The 23,668-nt window shown below is 41.3% G+C and overlaps 4 protein-coding genes across 5 annotated transcripts; 3 read left to right on the forward strand and 1 right to left on the reverse strand.

Moving 5' to 3' along the window:
• The first annotated feature begins 372 nt into the window (after positions 1–372).
• Positions 373–19,357, forward strand: Gp150. Of its 2 annotated transcripts, XM_064686249.1 has the most exons (8): positions 373–515; positions 730–801; positions 14,926–15,521; positions 15,581–15,720; positions 15,781–15,903; positions 15,968–16,298; positions 16,360–18,064; positions 18,133–19,357. In XM_064686249.1, exons 3-8 carry the CDS (start codon positions 14,943–14,945, stop codon positions 18,435–18,437), a joined length of 3,183 nt encoding a protein of 1,060 aa, XP_064542319.1. In that variant the 5' UTR covers positions 373–515; positions 730–801; positions 14,926–14,942; the 3' UTR covers positions 18,438–19,357. The 2 variants fall into 2 exon arrangements, with proteins under 2 accessions (XP_064542319.1, XP_064542320.1); XM_064686250.1 differs by lacking the exons at positions 373–515; positions 730–801 and having other exon boundaries at positions 14,919–15,521.
• A 666-nt stretch (positions 19,358–20,023) lies between these two features.
• Positions 20,024–22,241, reverse strand: T3dh (Type III alcohol dehydrogenase). Its single transcript, XM_064686251.1, has 5 exons — positions 22,091–22,241; positions 21,951–22,035; positions 21,514–21,888; positions 21,311–21,452; positions 20,024–21,245 (listed from the first exon to the last, which is right to left on the reverse strand). Exons 1-5 carry the CDS (start codon positions 22,138–22,140, stop codon positions 20,503–20,505), a joined length of 1,395 nt encoding a protein of 464 aa, XP_064542321.1. The 5' UTR covers positions 22,141–22,241; the 3' UTR covers positions 20,024–20,502.
• Positions 20,329–23,000, forward strand: LOC135431256 (uncharacterized). Its single transcript, XM_064686252.1, has 2 exons — positions 20,329–20,481; positions 22,291–23,000. The coding sequence occupies exon 2, from the start codon at positions 22,320–22,322 to the stop codon at positions 22,530–22,532; it is 213 nt and encodes a 70-aa protein (XP_064542322.1). The 5' UTR covers positions 20,329–20,481; positions 22,291–22,319; the 3' UTR covers positions 22,533–23,000.
• Positions 23,001–23,261: 261 nt separating this feature from the next.
• On the forward strand, positions 23,262–23,668 carry LOC135431257 (uncharacterized). Its single transcript, XM_064686253.1, has one exon. It carries the CDS (start codon positions 23,330–23,332, stop codon positions 23,492–23,494), a length of 165 nt encoding a protein of 54 aa, XP_064542323.1. The 5' UTR covers positions 23,262–23,329; the 3' UTR covers positions 23,495–23,668.

Here is a 23,668-nt window from a genome sequence, read left to right on the forward strand (position 1 = left end):
GTGGATTTTAAAATATACAAGTAATATTTGGAAAAGCTGTGTAGCTGAATCGCCTTAACTGTTAAGTTCGGAGTGCGATCGCAAGCCCGAGGGAGTCATCTATTGGGAAAACTTTTTAATACGAATTCAAAGAATAAGGAGCATATTTAACGGAAATATTCTTGCATACTTTTGTTAGCTGCAAATAAAACTGTTCTATCCATGCATGGAAAGTCTAAAGCAGATAAGTATGCAATACATTAAACTTTTGAGGCCTAAATATGGCATAAACATTTCAATGGCCTAAGGAATGCCCAGAAGATGGCGTGAGTCATTAGGCATAATTCAAATATCGATAGTTTGTAGTGTCATCGACACATTTTACAGTGGCATAACAGTGCAGAGCGATAACAGCAGATACTTTTGTATCTGTTGAATATTGAACTTCAACGGCCCAACGATCAGTCGAGTTTGAACTTCAACAGGTGTTAAAACGCATTCGTTACGAGAGAATCGGTACCGCACACGATATATCGGTAATATAGGGAGCCAACGGCTTCACTTAACTAGTAAAAAGCCAATGTATAGTTTAAATTAACCACATAGCTAAACTGATTTTTGAAAACGTGACAAAATATAAATTTTACAATAAAAATACACGCCTAGTAACAACTGCAGTGGTAGACAAAACCTTCAGATTAAGTTTGTGTGTTTTGTTCGTTTTGGATAACGTTTGTGTGTTTATTTTAGCGATCATATTACAATTTGGATTACTTCGCTTCATTCGAGAGCAACGTATTTAACGCAGCCCACAAAAGCACGGTAAGTGTAACTCTAAATATGCAAATTTCCTTAAATGCAAAATTTGGTGGCAGTGCAAGTGCAGTTTAAGCCAGAGCAAGAGCCAGAGCCATAGACATTGAATTTGAATGGAAATGAGGGATGAGATTTCGTCATTTGCGAGCAGGCAAACCGAGCACGAGTGCGAAAGCAACAACAAGCGATCAGAGATCCAACTACACGAGTTTACTCGCTCTACCGCACGTGCTTGCCAAGTACGAGTCGCTCTTGCTTGTACGTGTATGTGTGTGTGTCTGCGAGAGTATGTGTGTGGAGTTGGTTTTCGTCTACCTACCTGTGGCTTCATTACCTGCCCGCTGTTGCCTCTGGCTGCGCTGTGCTGTGCCATATCTAAAACGTACCAAAACACACACACACACAGAGCCAGCAGCTGCAGCAGTGTGTGTGTGTTGTAGTCAAACTTGTGTGTGTGTGTGTATTAATGACATATAAATTTTCAACTTAAGTCGGCATTATCTAAACATTTGCCGTTTTAGTACTGAGCCAGCACTGGCCCAGTTCTCCCTCCGGCTATTTGGCAGCTTTATCAGCCCAGACAGACAAAAAGACAGCCAAACTTTAACCGCAAAGATATTCACTTACTTGCACACACTCACAATATATTTAACAGTTTAGTGGACATACAGATGGACAAACATTTACAGTCCACAGACAAAAAAACACGCATTATTTTCCAAACAACAAATGTGCCGAATTGCAAGAGAAAATGAAAAGGTTTTCGCAAGTATACGAAGTCGTTATACACTCAAAAAAAAAAAATCTGTACCCTCATTTAAGAAAAATGGCAATAAATTAAATATTTTAACATTGTGCCAATACTGCGAGAAAAAATCTAAATTAATATTAATTTAAAATGAAATAATATTTTTTATTTATGAAATAGTAATTAGTTTTTTTTTCTGGACAGCTTTTGTCTGCTTCATGTCAAAGCTGTTTTACCCGCTGCTAGGGTATGTAAAGGTAGATTACACCTGTGTGTGTGTGCCTGTGTGTGAGTGTGCATGCATATTCCATTACTCTTTTCCTTCAGTGTACTGGCGGTTGGTTGGGAAAGGGGAAAAAACCGGTAATGCATTCGAAAAGAAGTCACCTTCATATAAAACTCAACTCGTTGCAAGCCGAGGCAGCAGCAAAGTTAAGTCTAGTAAAATCGTAAGACCCGACACTCGAGACCCGAGAGTCGAGACCCGAGAGTCGACAGTCGAGAGTCGAGACGCCCTGAACCCAATTCGAGATAGGCTTTAGCATTTCGCTGACATTCACCGGGAAGCGGCAGCTGCAGCTGTGACATTATCAGCCGCGGAATGCTATCTATCTTATAGGTGCGAACTTATCGGAGACAGCTGAGAGCTTTCTTCAATGTGTGCGGGAATGCACGCCATTAAAAGGAATGTGAATAAATGCAGTTGGTCTTAACGTAATAGTTAGCTATCGAAAATATTACCCGGCTACGCGCTGTGGCGACACCAATCACAAACAAAAAAATAACCTGGGGCTATGTACATCAATAATTCCAAACAAGTTTTCAAACAAGTGTTTTTGTTTTTTTTTTCAAATATACATTTAGATTCACGTCTAGAATTTCTTATCAATTTCGTGGCTGAGTGAAATATAATAAACGAACACAAGCACATATTACTTTTGTACATGCCCGTAAAGTAATGGGTAATATATAACGTTAAGAGATATGAATTTATGTGCGTTATACGTACACACACACACACACACACACACACACACATAAATACCCCGTTCGGACACTTGGGAGGTGCGACATGATTACGTTAGGTAGGCAAACATTGACTGAAAACTAGGTGTGCTGCAATTCCATGAAAAAAAACGAGTGTTTTGTATGCAAATTGATTTGGAACATAAATCAATTAGCTGGGTACAGCAAGTCCTCGCTAAAGGCGCCAGCTCGAAAGGTCGCCAAAAATTATTCCTCCACACTTTAGCCGAATGTTGAATGAAATTTAAAAATCGGTTAAGAGTGTCTAAGAGATTTCTGCAAATTTATTTGGCTGACAGAAGGAAACCTCTTCTGTTCTCTGAGTCGCTATAGCCATGTCCTACTGTACGTCGATCTTGGAAACAACAAGAGCTGGAGACTTGAAATTGGAAATATATATTCTCCTTAACTATACACAGAAACAGATTATGATTATTTATTTCACATCTCTTCCCATTTCCATAACATCGATAAATATCGATTTTGAGACCTAATTTCTAAGCATAACTCAAAGATTATAAGAGCTAGATACTTCAAATCTCGCCTGAAATTGAAAGGAACACATTTATGGAGCTATAGCCTTGGGCTTCGGTATAAACGCACATAAAGATCGGACTATAAGTCCCGATAAGATGGAGGCAGAATAGAATATATGCTTCTAGTTTAGCCAGATTAGCTCAGTACTGAGGGTATCTCCTAGTCGTGCACTCCCGACTAGAGCACTCTTTACTTGCTTTTTCGTGTCGAGCTGCGTCAGTACTGAGACCTTTCCATCATTTGGACTGTGTGTCGCCGCGACTAGTGGCGACATTATCTTATCGCGATATGTTCCATAAGCCGGCCGACAGATAAAAATGAAAAAGATAGTGCTAACATAAACGAATAGAGTACAACAACTGACAGCGGCTCCGACGGCGTTTCGTGTGGCGGGCTAATTGAGGTCAGAGCACTCGGCTCTCGGCTCGGGGCTGCGACATCGGCAGCTCGAAGAGGCAGCTCCTCCGGTCGCTGGGCACACGAGAAGCCTGGGCTGTACTCTGGGCCCCGGCAGCAGCTCATAAAGAAGCTGGCAGCAAACATTGTTGCTGGCTCGGCTAGTTGAACTCCGCTCGGGAGGAGGGCAAATCTGTGAGCACACTCCGGGCTTAGACTTAATGAGCAGCTTAACGAATTCGTCAAAGTGCCAGACAAACATTTGGCTAAATTAAATGTTGTTCAACGAGCTGGCAGTAACAACAGCAATTACAACAACAATAACAATTGCCAACTGGCAACTGGCAAATGGCAACTGGCGCAGTTTGTGTGTGGGCAAACTTGGTTAGTTGTTTTCGCATTCAAAAAAAAAAACAGAAACTTAAGTGTCGGCACATGCGGCGTATGCGTAATGCCAACTACACCTATATCTATATATATCTATATATATCTATATATATCTATATATACACCCTGCAGCGACCAGTTAGAGCCAGCTAGTCACATCTTTGCGGCCATTAAATTAACATATTTGCCTTTTTTTTAATGAGCTTTAAAATGTCTTATCTGTAGAATCTAAACATATATATAAATATATTCGTAAACAGATCACGACAATTCGCTAAAGCGAATATATGCAAATTAAGCACCCAAAAAGCAGGCATATAAGACTTGGATCTATACAAAATAAACTTATATGATAATAAAAAAATATATATATATGTATATATAGGCGGTTGAGTAGCTTAGCGTGAAGTTGAGGGTTCGAATCCTCGAGCAGCAAATAAATCAGCTTAGATTTATTTATATCGTATAACTTGAGCAACATCATTTCATTATTTTAGCGTATAGCTTCAGCAACAGCTTTTTATAGGGTATTTTGAAAGCCATCATAGGGTATCTCATAGTCGAACGGCACTCATGCGCGTCTAGTTCGCTAATTTGTTTATTGCTGTTGCCTAGTTAGAGAATCGGCGCATGACTGTCATGCCAACATTGCGATTCTTTAAATAACGAATTATTATTTGAAGTGATTTTCGAGTATTTGGCAAATGATGTCATTTTGCCAATATGCCCAAAACCAATCGGAGTCCCAAACAGAGCGTGGAGTAGAAGCGAAATGCACTTTCCCGATACAAAATGTGTACACATGTGCAATATGACAATATGTACACGAATGTGGCTAAGGTAGGGTATGTTTGAGCGTATATGTTTTTCTGTTTAATTGAGCGTGACATTTCGTAGCTCAGACTCAGGCCCGGAGAGTACTCGAGAACGCATTTTACTGTGACATTTACCTTAACCCTGAGTTGAATCAATCAAGCCTGACCGCGACTCTGATCGATGGCGAATAATTATTCAGTTTCTGCAAGCTCTTCTAGCTTGGACTCATGCCATTCTCCACTTCGGATCAGATCAAGGCAAGTGACTAACTCCGAGGCGAGACGCCATCGACACGGCTTGCACATTGCATGCCGAGTGCCAAGGCATTTGTTAACATACTTGGAGGTGCATAGCTTTGTCGCCATAATTGAATTTCTATTGCAGCGGATCTTGACTTTCACTGGCCAACCATTTGCGTAGGCCAAATACATACAAATTTCTTGGCTAGAGTACCCTATTTGTATACACTTGTAGAGGGTATTTTAATTGTGTATACCCCCATTAGCTATATATTTAATTTCCTGTTCAGTCTCAACATTTAAGAGATAAAGCCATGTCCATATATTATCTCAGTTTTGGAGCTGTCATCACGAAACTTTGCCTAGGTTCGCACTTTATCACATAGCTGACATAGAAACGATCGGTTCAAATTTAAGAGCTGTTCTCACAAGGTATTTGCTTTTCAAGGTATCAAGATTACGGGCCTTACTTCGCTCTATAAAACAAATACACAGAGAGAAAAAATCAAGACTTGAATCAAGTAAACCCGATCATAAAAGTACGGTAAGACCGGTAATACTTGATTCAAGTATAACTTTTTAAGTACGAACATACTTGAATCAAGCTTTGTTTGTTACGTTTTTCAGCCTTATTACGCTGAATTTAAGAACGGAAGATTATTAAATCAAGTTTTAATGATTCTTAATATAAGACCAATATGTACTTTATACAATCCCAGTTTGAGCTTGGAATAAGTTTATATAAATCTTGATTCAAGAGCTAACAAACTTAAATCATATTAAAATATATGACCCAAAAAACTTGTATTAATCACATTATCGTCTTTAATTAAGACCAATTTATTATATATATAAGCTTATATAAAAGCAAAAACGTACCCACATCGAACTATTCTATTATATAGCTCTATAGGGAAAATCGGTATGCAAAGAAGAAGAAAAAGAAGATAGAAATCTTTTCTGTTTTTATAAGTTATCTTATATAGGTTGTCTGGAATTGTCTGATCAGATGCGACTGGTCTGCTTTATGCGATCTGCATATATTTAAATAAAACAGATTTTTGTCTCTTTCGAATTGACATGTCATAAGGTAAAGATATTTATGTAAATACTTTCACAGTCGAGACCATGACAAATGCATAAGCTAATATATTTTATTTACACATATTAGTCGCAATCATAAATTACGTATTAAGCCAAACAGCGAGGTCTGCTCTTGCGGCCAAAACAGAGGCGTCTGTGAAACGGCCTGGCATATGGCTTATATCTGGCTTGGCCTGGTCTGGCCTGGTCTGGTCTGGGCTGGGCTGGTCTGGGCTGGTCTGGATTGCTGGATGGCTAATGAAATGCAACGATTTTGATTTGCCGAACTCAGATCCAGACTCAGATGCAGACGCAGACGCAGACGCAGAGACTTGCCGTTGTGGGCCCCTAAATGAGTCAGTGTTGAAGGCGGCGGGGCGTGGCGTGTTTGTGTGTTTACGTGCACCGCTAGCCGTCTGTCGATTTGTCCGCTTTGGATACCGGCAACAGCTACGTGCGCTTGGTGCGAGGAATGTGGACGTGGCCAACGGCAGTGTTGGCTTTAAGCATGGCTCTGACTCTGACTCTGACTCTCGTTCTGGTTCTGGCTGGGCTGTGGCGCACGCCTGCGCTTGCGGCTACAAAAATGACATTTCAGTTTCCATTTCTGCACTTAATTAATTCAGAGATCGACGAATTTCAGCTTAGACTTGTTCGGCATTCAACTTCACAGCATGCCAATGCTAATGTGGCAAGCCTCGGAGTAAGGGCGAGGTCCGAGTCAAACATTTGACTGTTGATAATGGCTGCAATTTGACAGGCAAAGAGTTAATGCTAGTCAATTGGAATAACATTTTAATATTTGCGACGTCAATACTCATAAATATTGAGTGCATTGCGCGCTGAGTATTAGCACGTTGACAGTCTCATGAACTCAACTCTGCCAAAGCCCCTGCAATCTTGCAGCAACTACGTGCTGACAGGCACCACTCGACTCTGTCTGTCCACATATCTATCTAGCAAAAAAATAAGCTTTGTTTTGCAAAAGGCCCCAAACAAAGGCAACAATATAATCGCTTCATTCTCATATGCATGGGAAAACCTAGCCTGGTGCAAAGTTGAATATGTGTCACATTGTCGGCAAAGCTCGGCCCAAAAGTCGCACTTGGGTGTGGAAAAATCTGGTTTTTCTCAGCGCACAATAAAAACTATTTTAGCTCCTAATGTCGCCTGATCCAGTCTGGAGTGGGGTCATCTCTACTGAATGCCAAGACTTTTCAAGTACACGCTAATGAACCGTGCGCGGTTAAGGAACTGGCAGCCGGTTTTTTTTTTGGGTATTTAGTACCTTAATTTATGCGCCGTTTCCTGCCAATAATCGGTGCATATATTACTATATATGCGTATGGTTAAAATTAAAACAAAGCCCGCTTAATATGGATATGGATATGAATATGTAAGTAGTATATGGATCGGTAATGAGCGACTTGTCTTGGCATCAATTAAGGCCCACGGCAAGGAAGCAGAGCATAAATTGTGCATTAAGCTTTTCGAAATACCTGACGAAAATCACTTAACAATAACGTGTAATAACTTTCCTGATAAATTGAAATATACCTGAGCTGACCAACGGCCCTTTCTCAACTCAGATAACATTTTATCAGCAGAAAAAGTGTTGGAGCAGCAAATGCTGGGCAATTGAAATTTTAAGCTCGATTAATCACATGTGCCGTCGTCTACCATAAAATAAAGTATTGTCTACCAGACCAGGGACTTTCAGCGCGGGATCATTCAACGATAAGCAAAGCCCCCTCTGCTGACAGCTGCCAGTGTCTGTCACACAAACAGACATACATCCATACACACATACGTACACACATACGTACATACATACATACACAATACAATACATTTGTGTACTTGACAATGTTCTCTCGTTGAAATCTACGCTTTGTCAGCAAATATGCAATCTCTCTATAGAGTCCACGCTTCCAGCTCAAACAACAATCCAGGGGCTACCTTTTAATCCTGATTAATTGTGGAAATGTCGCAAATTCACGACATGACATGATTTTTAACCCACACATTTGACCCCACTTTCTCAGAACCCAAAAAAAAAAGAAGAGAAGCGGGGCACATAAATACAATTCGGTTGACCCAAATTAAGGGCCACAATTTATTATTCAAGCACTGCAAATTCGATTATCAACGCAAAAACCTAAAGCTTTCGCGTTCCTTGTAGCCAAGAATGTTTTTCGAATTGAATATTAAAGAATTCACGTATTTCTTAATAATTATTAATATTGTATGTAACAGATTGCGTAATAAATTGCATTTTTTATGTTCTCAGAACGTAGTTAAATAAACTAATAAAAGCTAAATGAATTGTTAAATAAGTGGAATTTAAAGCTATTCGAATTTTCTTGAAGAATTCTTTGCATTTAGACGAAACAATTATAACTTTTTAATAACTGTTCGTTATATAAAATATTAAATAGTTTTTTATAATTAAAAACTTTTTTTAGCAAACCTTCAAATTTGCTTAAATTTTAAAGATTATTCTCGAACAAAAATAAACATTCCACAAACAAAACTCAGATTTCAGATACTTTGGTTGGCAACATTTGTCTGAGCTCGAATATATATTTATATATATATATATTATATTTATCAGATAAACAGAAAAATCAAGTTTAATATAGTTCTGCTGTCTGTAAACAGCCAAGAGTTTATTGTGATTGTTAACAAGCTGGCAGCACGTGTTATTACAATCAAATAAAATATATTATATTAGTTTAATATTCTTCTTCTTCTTCATTAGCTTTGCTTAGCACTTCAAAGAAATCCGATATCGCAGCAGCTTTTTATGGCACTTTTTAGATTCAGCACATGACACATGCTAATCATGAGCATCATATCGGCACAGTGGCAGCCAGCAGTAATGTCTCCATCGCGGGGTAGATGACTTACTGTCGAGCACTGTAGTTTCGCTTTAACTGCTGCTGAAATATGCCTTTTTCGGCAAAGTAAATTGAAATTGTTTTTAGCAAGAATTCGAAAAAAAAAACTCGAAATATCATCTGTCGGGCCTGTTCTGGGTCTTGACTCGGACTCGAACTCGGACTCGGAGTCGGACTTTGACGCTGGCCTGGAAGGTCTGTGACGTTTTTGGCTTCGACAGCAGCTGCTCGAGAGTTGACTTCGGGCTACCAAGTCGCAATTTCCAGCCGAAAACCAGTCTGGCCATCTCTTTAAGCCAGCTTTGCTGTTGTCGCGGCTGCTCAACAGAGTTTCCCCCTTCTTTTTAGCTTTTTTGTGTGTACTCGCGTGTATCTCTGTTTATGTGTGTGTGTGTGTGTGTGCTCATGTGTGTGGTCAAATGTCGGCATTTTTTATGTGCACGCCTTGGGCAATTTTTCCATTGTACGAGCTTGTTGTCGTTTTACGCTTCTGCAACTCTCATATAAAACATTTTTTAGCACAAAACTTAACGTCGCAGAAATTATGAGGAGTAGTTGGAATTATCTGTATACATGCATCCAGGGCTGCAAGCCCGAAAAATGTCGCTGGTTCGGTTCAGGGTCGAAACAACTCATTGATTTGAGGTTCGGTTCGTGAACCAGGAGCCAGCTTTTGCTTAATATACTTCTACTCTATTTTTCTTTCATTTTCAATTAAACAATTTTATTTTTTATATTATTGCCCATTCTACTGAAAATATGGCAAGTCTTATATATTTTCATTCAGAAATTGTGGGCTATATTTGAGCTCTACGCATAATTAGCAGCTGCCAGATATGCTACCAATGTTTGGGGCACAAGCTATTTATGCTCTGGAGTTCATTCTATCTCAATAGTTATATGTGATAAAAGTGTTTCAGTTTAGGTTCACGTTCCGGTTCGGTTCGTGGTGAGCAATGGAAACGGAACCGGTTCGTTTGCAGCCTTCATATGCATATAGTTAGATAAATATTGAAAAGTCGTTCAGCTTGGCGCTTCCCAAATATCAAATTGTAATTGCAGCTGGAAATGATAGAGATTGTAGCTAGATTTGTTGCGACTTTTGCTTTTATTCTGGCAGCTTAATAACAAATTATGAAACATATCACGCTGCCTGCGGCTGTTAATGAAGTGTCAATAAACGGGATTAGGTCGTGATCAAGGTGCGCCAAAAACCTGTAATCAAGACGCTGAAACGCAAAAAACAAATACACTCATTTCGTCTCATTTAATGGACAAATTTCAAATTAAGATTAAACTTAGACATGAAAGATTGTTTTGCCTGACATATACGCATCAAATTAACAACATTGCGGAATTACTTCCGCTGCAGTTTTTTTTTTCATTTTGTTCCCTTCCAATGGAACAACAGATTGTCCTTTGCGTCTACCTGCTGTTTAGCCAGGTACACAAAATACACGAACACATGCTCAGACGCTGACTGGCTTCTCATTTCACTTCCTGTTCAAAACCGAATACATCGAATACCCTGGCTATTTTTAACGAGACAACTCAATCGAGCACCCACGCACACACATTGTCTGAGTATGGGTGTGTGTGTGTGTGTGCGTATTTCGATTGAATTTTTGGGTTCAAAATTTGAAATCTTAAGCCACTGTCAAGGCGAAACTACCTAAGCTACCCTCACTAAGCGGTCAATGGTGTCGCCGCGACTCGTAGCGAGACCTTGTGACGCATGCGCAGATCGCCGATCTCTCTTAGAGAGTTGCTCTTACATTTTTTTTCGTAAATACCTATATATTTATTGTAACATTGTTTGGATACATGGCACACCCAATTTCGAATCGACTGCGCCCAAAATGACTTTGATAACTTTCATGGGGCAGACACCAGCTGCTGCTGCCGCTGCTGCTGCTGCTGCTCCACATGCAGTCGCCGCCAGATGACATTTTTTGTTATTGTCTCCGGCGTTGTTTGTAACATGAAACTGTGCCTGTTGCTGTTGCTATTGCTGTCGAGAGGAGGGCACGGGTGGGCAGACGTATGCGGGTGCCAGCCGGAGCCGTAGCCACATGGGAAAAGTCTATCGGTCAAACGGATCGTCCGATCGCGCTCGTGTTGACAAACCCCAAGCTGTGTATCGCTCGATAATAAATAAATAACTAAATTCGAACCCATCGCCAATGCACATTTGATTCTTTCGCTTTAACCAACAAAACGCAGTTTTGTCAACAATTTTTTGACATACGATACTTTTGGCCATATTTTAAATAGTAACTGTGATCCATGGTTTCCGGGTTCGCAGCTGCTCAACATAAAAAAAAAAAAATACAAAAAACGGGGGCGAGCTTTACACAAATATCGTTAATATATTTCAAGCTGTGTTTTGGGCCCAACTAAACCAATCGGCTTAATATCTGTTTTATGGGCCACACAAGAATTGTTAAGCTTCTTCTTACCTTGGTTTATATTTATAGGAAATACGTTCTTGATTAACTCTGATGTTTAAAGTCCAATCTCTATGAAATTTGCAGGACTTAAGAATCGCATACAAAAGTGAATAGATATCAAAAAATTAGATTAAAGTGAGTTATCCATAAAGTTATTTTTAATCTCTGCAAACTATGCGAGAACTTATAAACCAAGACTGGCATATTTAGGTCTCATCATTCGATATATGGTTAAAATAGATTTCTAGTGTTATTATGGGAACTGGGATAACCTTTTAAGGTATTCGAGCGACTTTGAAGCTAGAAAAGTACGTGTTATTTCCATAGGAATGTTCATGTAAGCTATTTTATAAGCCATACTCGTGTGGAATACCAAATTGGTTATAAACAATAATCATTTACTTAATGCGAAAAAATGTTCAGTTCAGGAAATACAAGTCGGGTATTTTTAGACAGCACTTTAAGAGTTTGTCATATCTGTAGGCTATACATATATATTTAAATTCTTGAATAGAAAGAAAGTTAAAATTGAAACCTTGTTTGGTTTGCTTTGCATTGTTTTACGTAAGCTATTGACTTCCGTCCCTGGTGTGGTGTGTTTGCCTATTAAATAAATATTAACCGGCTTGAAGTTCGGAATGTATATCAGCCGCAAGTTAATGATATGCACAACACAAAAATCCACTCGGATCTACTAAGTATTTATTCATATCATCCATCCGAAAGTAAACAAATGCGACGTACTCAGAAAGTAAACAGGCGGCAACAAAAACAGTTGTAGAGAACTTTCCGAGACAGATAATGGCAGAGTTTGAATGAAGCTCTAGCATAAGGTTGACAGTTAACGCAGATGCATCCAGCCAGATACAATTTGGTTCAATCAATAGACAGAAATACATATGATGATGAATTGTTTGACTCATGATTTCCGACTCGCAACTGATTTGCATACACGTACAAGTATTGGCCATACTGCCCGTACCGGTTTTATTCTCTAAACTTGAACACACACAAACACACACACACAACATCAACTTCATTGCAATAGCAAATGGAATTAATTATGGTATCGTGTCGACGTGTACGGCGCCTCAGATCACCAACTCCTCCATTGAAACCCAGCCCAGCTACGCGGACGCGGACGCAGACGCAGTTGGTGGCACAGCCGAATGGAGTTCAAAGCGAGCTTCGTGACTCGACCAAAAGCTGGCAATAGGCAACAGGCAATAGGCCCGCCTTGGACCTAAAAACTAACCTAAACACGTTTACAGCCATGCCGGTCCACAGCGCTGAGTTTTCCCTCGGAGCGTGCCGCCAAATGAGGGGAAAACTAAGCCAGAGCAGCTCAGCCTGGCCAATGCATATGTATCTGCATCTGCATCTGTATCTGTATCTGTATCTTTATCTGCAACTGTAAATGTATCTGTATCTGTGACTGCACATTCATTTGTCGCAGCCGTTCGGGCGTTGCAAGCAGTCGCAGTCGAGTTGACACCCACGTAAATTGTGGCAGACAAAAGCGATTTCATGGATACAACCGATAAGTATCTCAACATCTACTTCCACGGCGAGCTGTGTGTGCGTGTGTGTGAGTATACGTACGTCTAATTAAACGACTTACATGCCGTGTGGGGGTATCCATATAGTATAGCCACTCGATATGGTCATTCATTATAGATAAATGCCATTTTATTTTTTTTTCGCTCTTGCCATTGGCGCCGCAAATAATTTAACTGCGCATTTGCATTCGCAAAAAATTCTACCTATGTGTGTGTGTTCGAGTGTGCGTGTGTGTGTGTATCTGCCCTACTGAACAACAAATTGAACTTAAGCTCTTATTGTTTACCACAATGCCCGACTTCGGTTTATATACGGGCATTTATTTGGTTTTGTCGAAAAAACCAATGCAAGTCGAGCCGAGTCCATTGGGATTTGGGTTCCGATTGCCCGCCGCACAAAAAACACGATCTCTCCACTTGGCTGGACTCAAATACATATGTACATGTGTACAAATGTCACTTGGGATAATATTTATGCATATTTATTCATATGTTTATGGCTGTGGTCTGCTGGCCAGGCGCCTTTTGCCACACGAGAAACTAGAAATCAGACACGAGTTTCCCAATAGACGTTAATTATTATGCACGCAAATAAAAGTTTGTTCCCTTATTTAGAAAATCACCCCAATATGTAATATTCTAAATGAATATTTTCATTTATTTTACCAATTTGTTTTAGTGAAGTGACAATGCATTTGCTGTTGACCTTTGACAGCACTTGAAAGTAGATAACTTATCACTTCTGATTAAGTCTCAAATAAAGTGCACTATTATTGTAAAAAACAGGAAATACAAACAAACAAGTTTTGCTTTTAAGGGTGACAACTCGACAAACAATACTCTTGATCTGCATTCAGCTTCAATTACTTATTGCTGGAAACTGTTTGCATAGTTACTTTAATTAAACTAAATTCAAATCTTTTGGATTTCCCAATACCTGTTCCAAATGTTGTCGTACTGCTAAAGTCCCCCGTTTAATAAAAATAATATACATTCGCATTCGCAAGCGATATTTCAGCGGAAAGTACCGGGCTTGCCCGCGCAAAAGGAAAGTAATTGTTTGCCAAATCAGATATTTGTTAAATTTTGCCAAATTCTGACTAACAAATCGAAAATATTGAAAGATTCATGCGTTGTTTATCAACTGCACGTAACTGATAAGCAAACAGTTCCCAAAAAAACAGCTATCGCTTTGAGCAAAAACCTCCCCCGCCCCTCCTCTATTGGCGCCCCAGGATGGTGCCAATGAGTTTATTTGAATATAATGACATCAACTGCTCGCATCGAGCGACGCTAATTGAGTGTATCAACAGATTACTTACCAAGTACCTAGTTTACCTGTTGTCTTTCACGAAAATCGTTGCACGTCAGCAAACTTCCAATAGCCGGATGCTGAAACAAATATAACATACGAGTTTTAACCCGAAACTACGCTCATAAAACCTTTGATTCTCAGCCAGAAGGGATGCTTGGATGTGTGGCTCCCAAAGATCTTTGAAAATAAGTTTCAAGCCGATTGGTTGGTAAGCAAAAATTGTCTTCCGCTTATCTTCCACTGTTTCGAGTGGAAGCTCCGTTTCTGTCATACAAGATATCTGTGTCAGGAATTTCCGCATGCTTGAATCATTTAGTCAGACAATCGGTAAAGAAATCAACAGAAACAGTCAGTCATTCAGACAGTCAGGAGAAACCTCTCCTGCTGGAGGTATCTTCCACGCTGCAAGTGAGTGTGCGCCAGGGCAATTCATAACGTACTCTTTATTCGTGTTGTTTTTTTGGAATAAACGTATTTTCTTTTATCTGCTGCATACGCTGAGATAAGATAAGCTTTGATATCGCTAGCATTCTTGGTATAGAAATGAACAGTTCCGTGGGTATTTTATGTGGACCCAGGGGAAGTCTCAAGGGTTCGAAAGTTGACATAAGGAAGCAGATTATATTTTGTCTGATATCATCATAGCCAAATCTTTGTTTTCTGTTCCGTTTCAGTAAGCGAACATCAAAAAATGGGTCGCCAGTCAAGACTGGTCTTGCTGCTGGCCATCTCCCTGGCTGTGCTGCAGGTGAGCCACTCGGCCCAGTTGCTGCCAGCCAAGGCTGCCAGGACAGTGCCCGATGAGCCGCTGAGCAATGAAATATTTTCCGACGAGGAGATCGATGTTAAGAAGGTGGGCATCAAAATATCCACGCCCAAGGTGAAGGAGCTGCCCGTTGATACGACAACAACAAGGACAAAGAAGCCAGAGAGCTCAGCGTCAAGGCAGCAGCCGGTCAGCGATGAGACATTGAACGACCTCGTGGAGGCAGCCAAGCACAGTGTGGCCCTCGCTGAGGATCCGCGCTTCAACAAAATGCTGCCGGACCGTCTGAAGCCGGAGAATGCCACGAGCAGCAAGAACAGCACCGACGAGAACTACGAGTACGATGAGAATTACGATTATGACATGTACAACTACGACAGCTCCGAGTCCGAGCAGGACGACGAGGATGTCAAGGATACGACCAGCGTGCGCCCCAAAAAGGCCAAGCCCAGCAAGACGACCACACCCAAGCTGCATCCCATCGAGGAAAGCACCTCCACCAAGGTAAGTTCTAATCTCTCGTTCAGTTTGTGGAAACCCTAACCCATTACATACGCTTACAGACCAAGATCAGCGAGGATGATGTAAATGGCAATAAAATTGATAGCGACTCATCCTCTGCAAATCTGGACGATATTGGGCTTGATGAGGATGATGATGATGACGATGACGACGACGACGACGATGATGATGATGATGATGAGTAAGTTTTCGGCATAGCCCAGTCCAGGTTTAACTTCCATTAATTTTTGCCATTTTCTAGCTCTGACTTTGACGACAAGCTGACGGATGAGGAGCAGGTCGTCTTTAGCGAGAATGTGCCCTGCCCCAGGTACTGCACCTGCGCGCATAACATCCACAGCTACCTGGCGGCCACGTGCAGCAGGTTTGTAGACCCATTTCAAGCAGCCGACCAGGTCGATTAACACTAAGTCTGTGCCATTTATTAGACTGGACCCAGGCACGCAGAAGTTCGGCTCGGATATCACGGATTTGGTGGTTACCAATGTGGGTCCCAAATACCCAATCTTGCTGGGCCCCAAGTTTTTCCAGCAGCTGGGCCTCAAGTATGTTGCCTCTATCAAGATCGCCAACTGCACCATCGAATATATGCACCCAGAGGCTTTCCATGGCCTGGATGAGCTTTATGCCGTCAATATGACAGATGTTGGTGTGGCCATTATTAACCCGGACACATTTGCCCAGAACAAGAAGCTGCGCATGCTCACAATCTCCGGAAACGATCTGAGCGTTATGTCCACGCTCCATTACTTGGTCAAGGTATGAAGTGGGCGCTCTTGAAATCGATTTTATACAATTAACAATATAATTTTCCCTTTAGTCTTCCAGCATTGAGGAGCTGGATCTTTCGCGCAACAATCTAATGGAGTTGAATCCCAGCGCCTTTTCGAAGCTCTCCAACATAGTATACATTAATCTGGCCCAGAATAACTTGCAGAAGATACCCGAGAAGGTATTCGAGACAGTCGATACGATCGAGGAACTGGACTTGTCCTACAATTCGCTGAAGGAACTGCCAGCCAATGTCTTCAATGGCACAGCTCTGTCGATACTGCATCTGAAGTATAATTCTTTCACCGGCGATTTGCACTTTGGCGTGAAGGACCTGCAGCAATTGGACTTGAGCTTCAATTCCATTGTTCATGTGCATCATAGCATGTTCGACAAAATGCCCGGCTTGACCAATCTGAACCTGAAGGGCAATGGCATCACCAAAATTCAGCCAGACTCGTTCCTTACGCTGGAGACCCTGCGCCACATTGACTTGTCGATGAACGAACTGGACCAGGTCTCCAGTATGCTGTTCTTCAAGAACTCGGAGCTGGACGTTATTCGACTGAATGACAATCCCCGACTGAGTCAGCTGCCAACTGACGGTTTCCTCAGCTCCAACGGCATCTTTACCGTCTACTATTTGGATCTGTCCAACTGTGCCGTTGGCGCTCTGGGACACAAGACCTTCTCGACAATGCCGCACTTGACCACACTGAAGCTGGCCTGGAACAACATTAACAATCTGCCCCAGGCAACGTTCGCCAATCTTACCAAGCTCATCGACCTGGACTTGAGCAATAATCTGATTTCTCAATTGGATGATCTGCTCTTTATTGAAAACAACGAGATTACCAAGCTTAATCTGGCCGGAAACCCGATTACCAAACTATCTGTGCGCCTCTTCATGCCACTCCGACAGCTCCGATCTCTGGACGTGAATGACTGTGAACTGACCTCGTTGCTCGTCGACAAGCAGTTCGGTGTCGGCTATAAGTTCTTTGAGACGCTGCGCACCTTCAATGCGTCCGGCAATTTGATTAAGAGGATTTCCGCCTCGGATGTTAAGAGCTTTAAGAACCTGCGCTCTTTGGATATTACACACAATCCATTGAAGTGCGATGAGGACTTCCAGCAATTTATCAGCTATGTCTCGCTGCTCACACAAACGATGCCCAAGAAAATGTCTATGCTGGCCAATCTGGAGGATGCCATCTCCTTCGTTCATATTGACCCGCAGGTCGTTTGGGGTCAGCTGGCTCAGGAGGTATGCAAGCACACGAATATATCAAGCGATGAGGAAGAGGATCTTGAGAAGCGCTTAGAAGAGAGCGAGAAGAAACTGGACGAGGACGAAAAGCAGCTGCTTAGCGTTATGGACAAGAGCGTGCTGGATAAGACCAAGCTGAGCAACATGCAAAATATAATGAAGGGCTCGGCTAGCTCGGCTGAAGACAAGGAAGATAAGGATAAGGACTCCGACAGCGCTGAGGAGGACTTGAACAATGGCGGCGAGCAAAAAGAAGCCAATGACAGCGCATACGAGGACAGCGAGTACGACGATGACAGCGACAGCGATGAAGATGGGGATGCGGATGGGGATGAGCAGACCAACAAGCAGAATGATAAGACAAAGACCGAAAACGCTTTCAAGAAATACATCGAGACCGAACTGAAGCCCATGATCAAGGATCACGGTCTTAAGGTTGAGGAGGTTGACATATCGAAGGAAACCAACGAAACGTTCATGTTAGGTAAGTAGCTTAACATGCTTTGGTCTTTATCTATCTTTTTTCTAATTATCTGTTAATATTTATTACAGACAAGCTCGGCATTGACAGCGATGAGGAGGAGATCATCATTGAGCGTGGTCGCATCTACTACAACAGCTCCAACTATTTAATACCAACGATTATTGTGGTCACCTGCCTGGTGGTGATTCTCCTGGGTCTCGCCAAGATGGTCGCCATGATTCTGCGCAAGCGCGGCGAACGCTATCGCATGGCCATATTGGCATCGAAGAACTCCTTCGTGTACCAGAAACTCACCGAGGATATTGTGAAGCCGACCAGCAACGAACCAAAACAACCAAAGGTGCACCGATATGCGCCCATCAATCAGGTCTAAGTCCCAATCGCACAGTTAGCAGTTAGCTCCGGGGACTTCGTTTGTGTGCGGAGCGCGGTAGTCGAGTGTGTTGCGCTGTTTTTTTAATTTATAAGTTAATTCATAGTTAAACACGTGGAAATTCCAAGCAAAAGGTCATGAAATACAAAATACAAGAACAACAAACAGTAATAATAATAATAATAATAATAATAAATCAAATAAACGGTTCGACTCGACTTTCAACTTCCAACTCAAGTCAAGTTTAACCGTTTGTCAACACTGACAGAACAACAGAGCGCCGCAGTAGAGCGTGACAAAGTATTAACAAAAACTGAAAGAAAATACTGAGAAATACCCCCCCTATATATATATATATATATATATATACTATCTATCTATCTATGGATATAGCAAATAGTTGTTGTTGTACTTAATTCGGTTGCAGCCACCGATGGGCAAAGGGAGCAGAGAACGCGAGCGAACAATTAGCAACCGTTTCGGGAGCAACGGACTTTTAACTGATTGGAGTCCTCGTATTATTCTTCATATCCTTCTGACATATGTATGTATGTAGATATGTATCAGGCAATACATATTGTCGGATGATTTTTTTGTATACTTTTGGAACAGTTTGAAGATTTAGTGCCATTTTGCCGAAATTCATATCATATAGAAAAGAGAAAGAGAGAGAGAGAGAGGTTAATATTTTTTAAACAGACAGTCAGTCATAATGGAACGGTTGTAGATGTATCTGTAGAAGATCTGAAACCTGTTAGACTCCTTAAAATAAACCTTTGATATCCAAACTGGGCAAGAAGAGAAGACGCAAAGCATATTAATTACTACGTTAAGTCTTTTATTATTATTTTATCAATCAAATCAAGTACATTTTCGACTCTGAAACATATTCTGAAATCAATAAATTATTTTAACCAAAATGAACTTAATCTTTAAATTGTAGAAACACATACGTACTTAAATACGCCACTAATATACAATAAAATATACTTATTTATGAATTCGATTTGATTAATTTTACATCAAATAAAAGAAAAAAGGGAACGGCAATGCTCTTTTTTATTTTAAATATACAAATACACAAATAGTAAAAATTAAAATGTTCAAAAAATTAAAATTTGTATGCAGGGTATAAAATAGTTCGTTCTACTTCTTTTGCACATAATCCAAAGAGAACGCTTGCATTCCATTTCGTGCCGCAGTCGCAGCTTCTGCACATTCTTTCAAATTCCTTATCAAATGTTTTCCAACCGAATTTGCAACCACAGAAATAGTCGCACAGTCTAATTAAAAATTTAATGAAATTTTAAATGTAAATATCAAATTGACTTGCGGCTTAAATATGACGTCAAGCGATCCACAGACCAAATATGCTGTTTCTGCAAATGTCAATTTATAAGTTCTCTCAAACTTCTCTTTGAAGACAAATACATTTACGAAGACGATCCGCTCTTTCCACTTGTATGTAAACAAAATAATAATGAAGTTTGATGGAAAAAAAATTGCGACTACAATGTGAACGAATAAACAAAAAGTTTTATGCTGAGGTTTGCTAAAAAAAAATTTTATTTTCTTTCTGATTTTGCATGTCTTTAAATACTATTACAACAAATTGAAAATATTGTGATTTGCGTTAACAAAACTTGATTTAAAGATTTGCGCTCTTTAATCTCTGGCTAAGATCTGGATATTGTTATGTCCAAGTAGAAGAGTTAACATTATAATAATTATACTCAATAAAAAAGATATTTTTCATGTGATGCTTCAATTACATTTCACTTGCAAGTACATTTTGATGTTAAGTTCAGGTTTATACATAATTGATAAATGTTAGTTAATATTAAGTTACAAGGAGACTTTTCAGCCATGTATAGCATCTTTTTAAATTTCCCCAGTAACTTGTATAATTGTTCAGTGAACTAGTTCAGTTCACAGACTGCATTTTTATCTATCGATATCTGTAAAGCTTTGTTCAATGCAGCCAACTTCATTTAAAAGATCCGTTAGTTAGTTTTGCGTTGGTTTTTAGTGAAAATTTTGAGAGGTATGTGCCATTTAATTGTAATTAATAAACTTGCATTGAGTTCTCAAAGAGTTGGGCCAGTTCCGCTTGCGTTTGTGCGCGTGGCGCCATTTTTGTAATGCGCTCCTGGGGCAGGGCACCGTCGACAAGTGCTGGAATGTCGCTGCTGGAGAAGCCAAGCTCGCGAAGGCCATTTTCAATGCCGGCACGCTGCATATAGCCGCGCACAGTGTCTGCCAAAAGGCGTCCAGCATCGGCGGCCTTGACGCCAGTCACATCGGCTCCCAGTAGCTGGGCGGCCTCCAAGTGCCGCTCTGGGCAAGCGGGCGCGGTAAATTCAAAGACAGCAGGCGCACTGACCACAACCGAGAGGCCGTGTGGTATGAGCGCATGCTCACTGGAATAACCGGCGGGCTTGTAATCGCGCACGTGGCCCGAGATGGGATATGATAGACCGTGACAGAGGTGCACCCCGGCATTGCCGAAGCCCACGCCCGCCATGGTCGAGGCGAGATGCATATTCGAGCGGGCCTTTAGGTTGTCGGGCTGATATATGGCGTCTAGGAAGTTGGTGCGTATAGAGTCCAGCGCAAAACGCGCCCACACATCTGATATGGGGTTTCTGCCCTGATACGTCGGACGCAGACTGGGATCAGCTGGCGCTGGACCACGTTCACGGTAATCGACAGCCGTAAAGCTCTCCAGGGCATGGCAGAATACATCAAACCCAGCGAATGCCATCACCCGCTCCGGCTGCGTCAACGTGTGCAAGGGATCGACAATAGCTGCAATAGACGCAAAAAGTCAGCTGAAGAAAGTCTTAAATCCTGCTCCAGACTGAGCGTCTCACCCAAGGTTGGCTTCAGATGTTTGCTTGAGATGCCAGTTTTGGCGTGCAGACGTTTGTAGTCGAAAATTGCCACTCCCGTGGTCTCCGAGCCCGTGCCGGATGTAGTGGGAACCGCAATGAGTGGCTTCAGTTTAACGGAAATCTGCGAGCATTGAAAAGATCAACAAAAGGAAGAATCGTACGCATGTATATCAAAAGCTAACCTCTTTGGCACGTCCAATGGGTGCATTGACGTAGTCAAGCAGCTCCGCCTCCCGATCACTACAAAACAGATTTGCCACCTTGGCGGTATCCATGGCTGAGCCACCGCCAATGGCCACGAACGCATCGAACTGATGGCGACGCGCGAATTGGGCAGCCAGCCAAAAGCTTTCATCCGTGGGCTCCACACGCGTCTCATCGTACACCTGGTAGTTGATGCCGTGGCGTGCCAGCGAGTCCAGGGCAACGCGAACGGAGGGTAGCTTCGCCACATTTTTATCTGTCACCAGGCAAACATTCTTTACGCCCCAATTGCGCAAATCAGCACCCAGCTCCGCGCTTACACCTGGTCCAAAGCGCACTGTCGACGCCGACATCTGCGCACAGAGATAAGTATGATAAGTTTTGCTGGACTTTGCCCGGACTTTGCAAAACTTACCTCAAATGCATACTCTTTGGGGCCCGTTTGAGCTGTGGCCGCTGCAGCCGATCCATAATTATGCGAATGTGCTGGACATTTGCAGCTAAAAAAAATATGCGAATAAGCTGCGGGCTAAGTTCATCTTTTTTATCACTTACGAGTTGGCAACGATTGTGTTTATCAAATTTAAAACGTTCTTGCGCGACATTCTCAGCAGTTTTTTTCTAATCTCTAATCAGCTGCTCTCCTCAATTGATAACAGTCGCGGTGCTGCCCACTCCGATCGACGATAGCATTCGAAATTAATCAAACTCATTTGTATATCGATAATTGTAACGGTGCTTTTAATTTGTTGCAGTTCCAATTTATATTCGAAAACAAAAAGAAATGTGTGACTACGAGCACGAATACTCCTTCACCTTTGATGAGAGCACGCTGGAATATGAGCTCAATGGCCGCCCATGGGACAGCGGATTCGAGAGCTTGTGGCAGCGCATTGGTGAGGAGCTGCGGCGGGAACAGGAGATCAATGAGCTGGATCACGTATTTCAGGAGAAGCTTATACTGCAATGCCGCCCGCAAATGGACTCGTGGATGTAATCTCTCTCTATAAATATATTTGTATGTTCATTTCGTTTAGTCAGCAGCATTTTTGACAAATGCGCTATTGTTTAAGATATTTAAGATATTGTTTGTACAATCGTCGTTCTCTTAAAAGCAATCAATATTAAGTTATTTAAATAACGGGAGATAGGCTCCGATCAAAAAAAATTTCGTTCATATATTTCAAATATGTTCGTTGTCCTGCGGTACGATTATTAATTCAAATTCTGTCAAATAATTGAAAATAATTGATCGCGTAAGACCAAGTTAACAAGCACTTAGAAATGCTGTCATTTATATTTATACATTATATTATTATCATTATGTAATCTCGTTTCGACAGTATTATTGTGTTTATTTTGTATAACCACCCGTGATCAGTATTTGAATCTACGATCTCATATGTAGAAATACACACATTTTACGAAAGTTTAAATACAATTAATTGTGTATAATTATCAAGAATTCAGTTGTAAGTTATAGATGTCACCGGCTAACGATCCCACGCCGAGAAACAATTCTCATTCGCTTGCAATGTGAGAAACAATTGTTAAATGCTGTTGATGTCAATTACCTAAATGTATGTCCGCCCATATTTAACGCGAGATTTACAACTCAATTTTATAAAATCGCAATTCTCGATCTTAAAACATAAGCTACACTAAACGATGTTGATAGATTTTCCCAGCGCCATTTATGAGCCGCCGCCCATAAAAGGGGCGCTCCGTTAGATTCAGTCATCAGTTTACGGACAACTGTCACCATCAAAGCTTCCAAATAGTATCTGATTCACTATGAAGTGGTTCAATTTGTTTTTAGTACTCGGTCTTTTGGCGCTGGTCGGCAGCATTGGAACTTTGACAGCCGCCGAGCCTGTTCCACAACCGGGACCAGAGCCCAAGGGACGCCCGCACACAACTCGTCGACCAAGGAATGAGAACGACGAGAATCGGCGCTAGCAGCCCAATCTTATAAGATGCACCAAACAGCAACGGATTCGTGATGCACAAACAGAAAATATTTTGGTTACGGTGAAATGCTTTGGATTCGAACAGTTGCAATTTATTGAAGTTTTACTCTTGTAATATTATAAACGAACCAATTAATGTGCCAACATTTAATTGTTTACGTGT

Source organism: Drosophila montana, unplaced genomic scaffold, assembly GCF_035044405.1.
Source record: "Drosophila montana isolate Dmon_TW-CO22-7 unplaced genomic scaffold, ASM3504440v1 contig_3200_1, whole genome shotgun sequence".
In the NCBI taxonomy this organism is placed as follows: domain Eukaryota; kingdom Metazoa; phylum Arthropoda; class Insecta; order Diptera; family Drosophilidae; genus Drosophila; species Drosophila montana.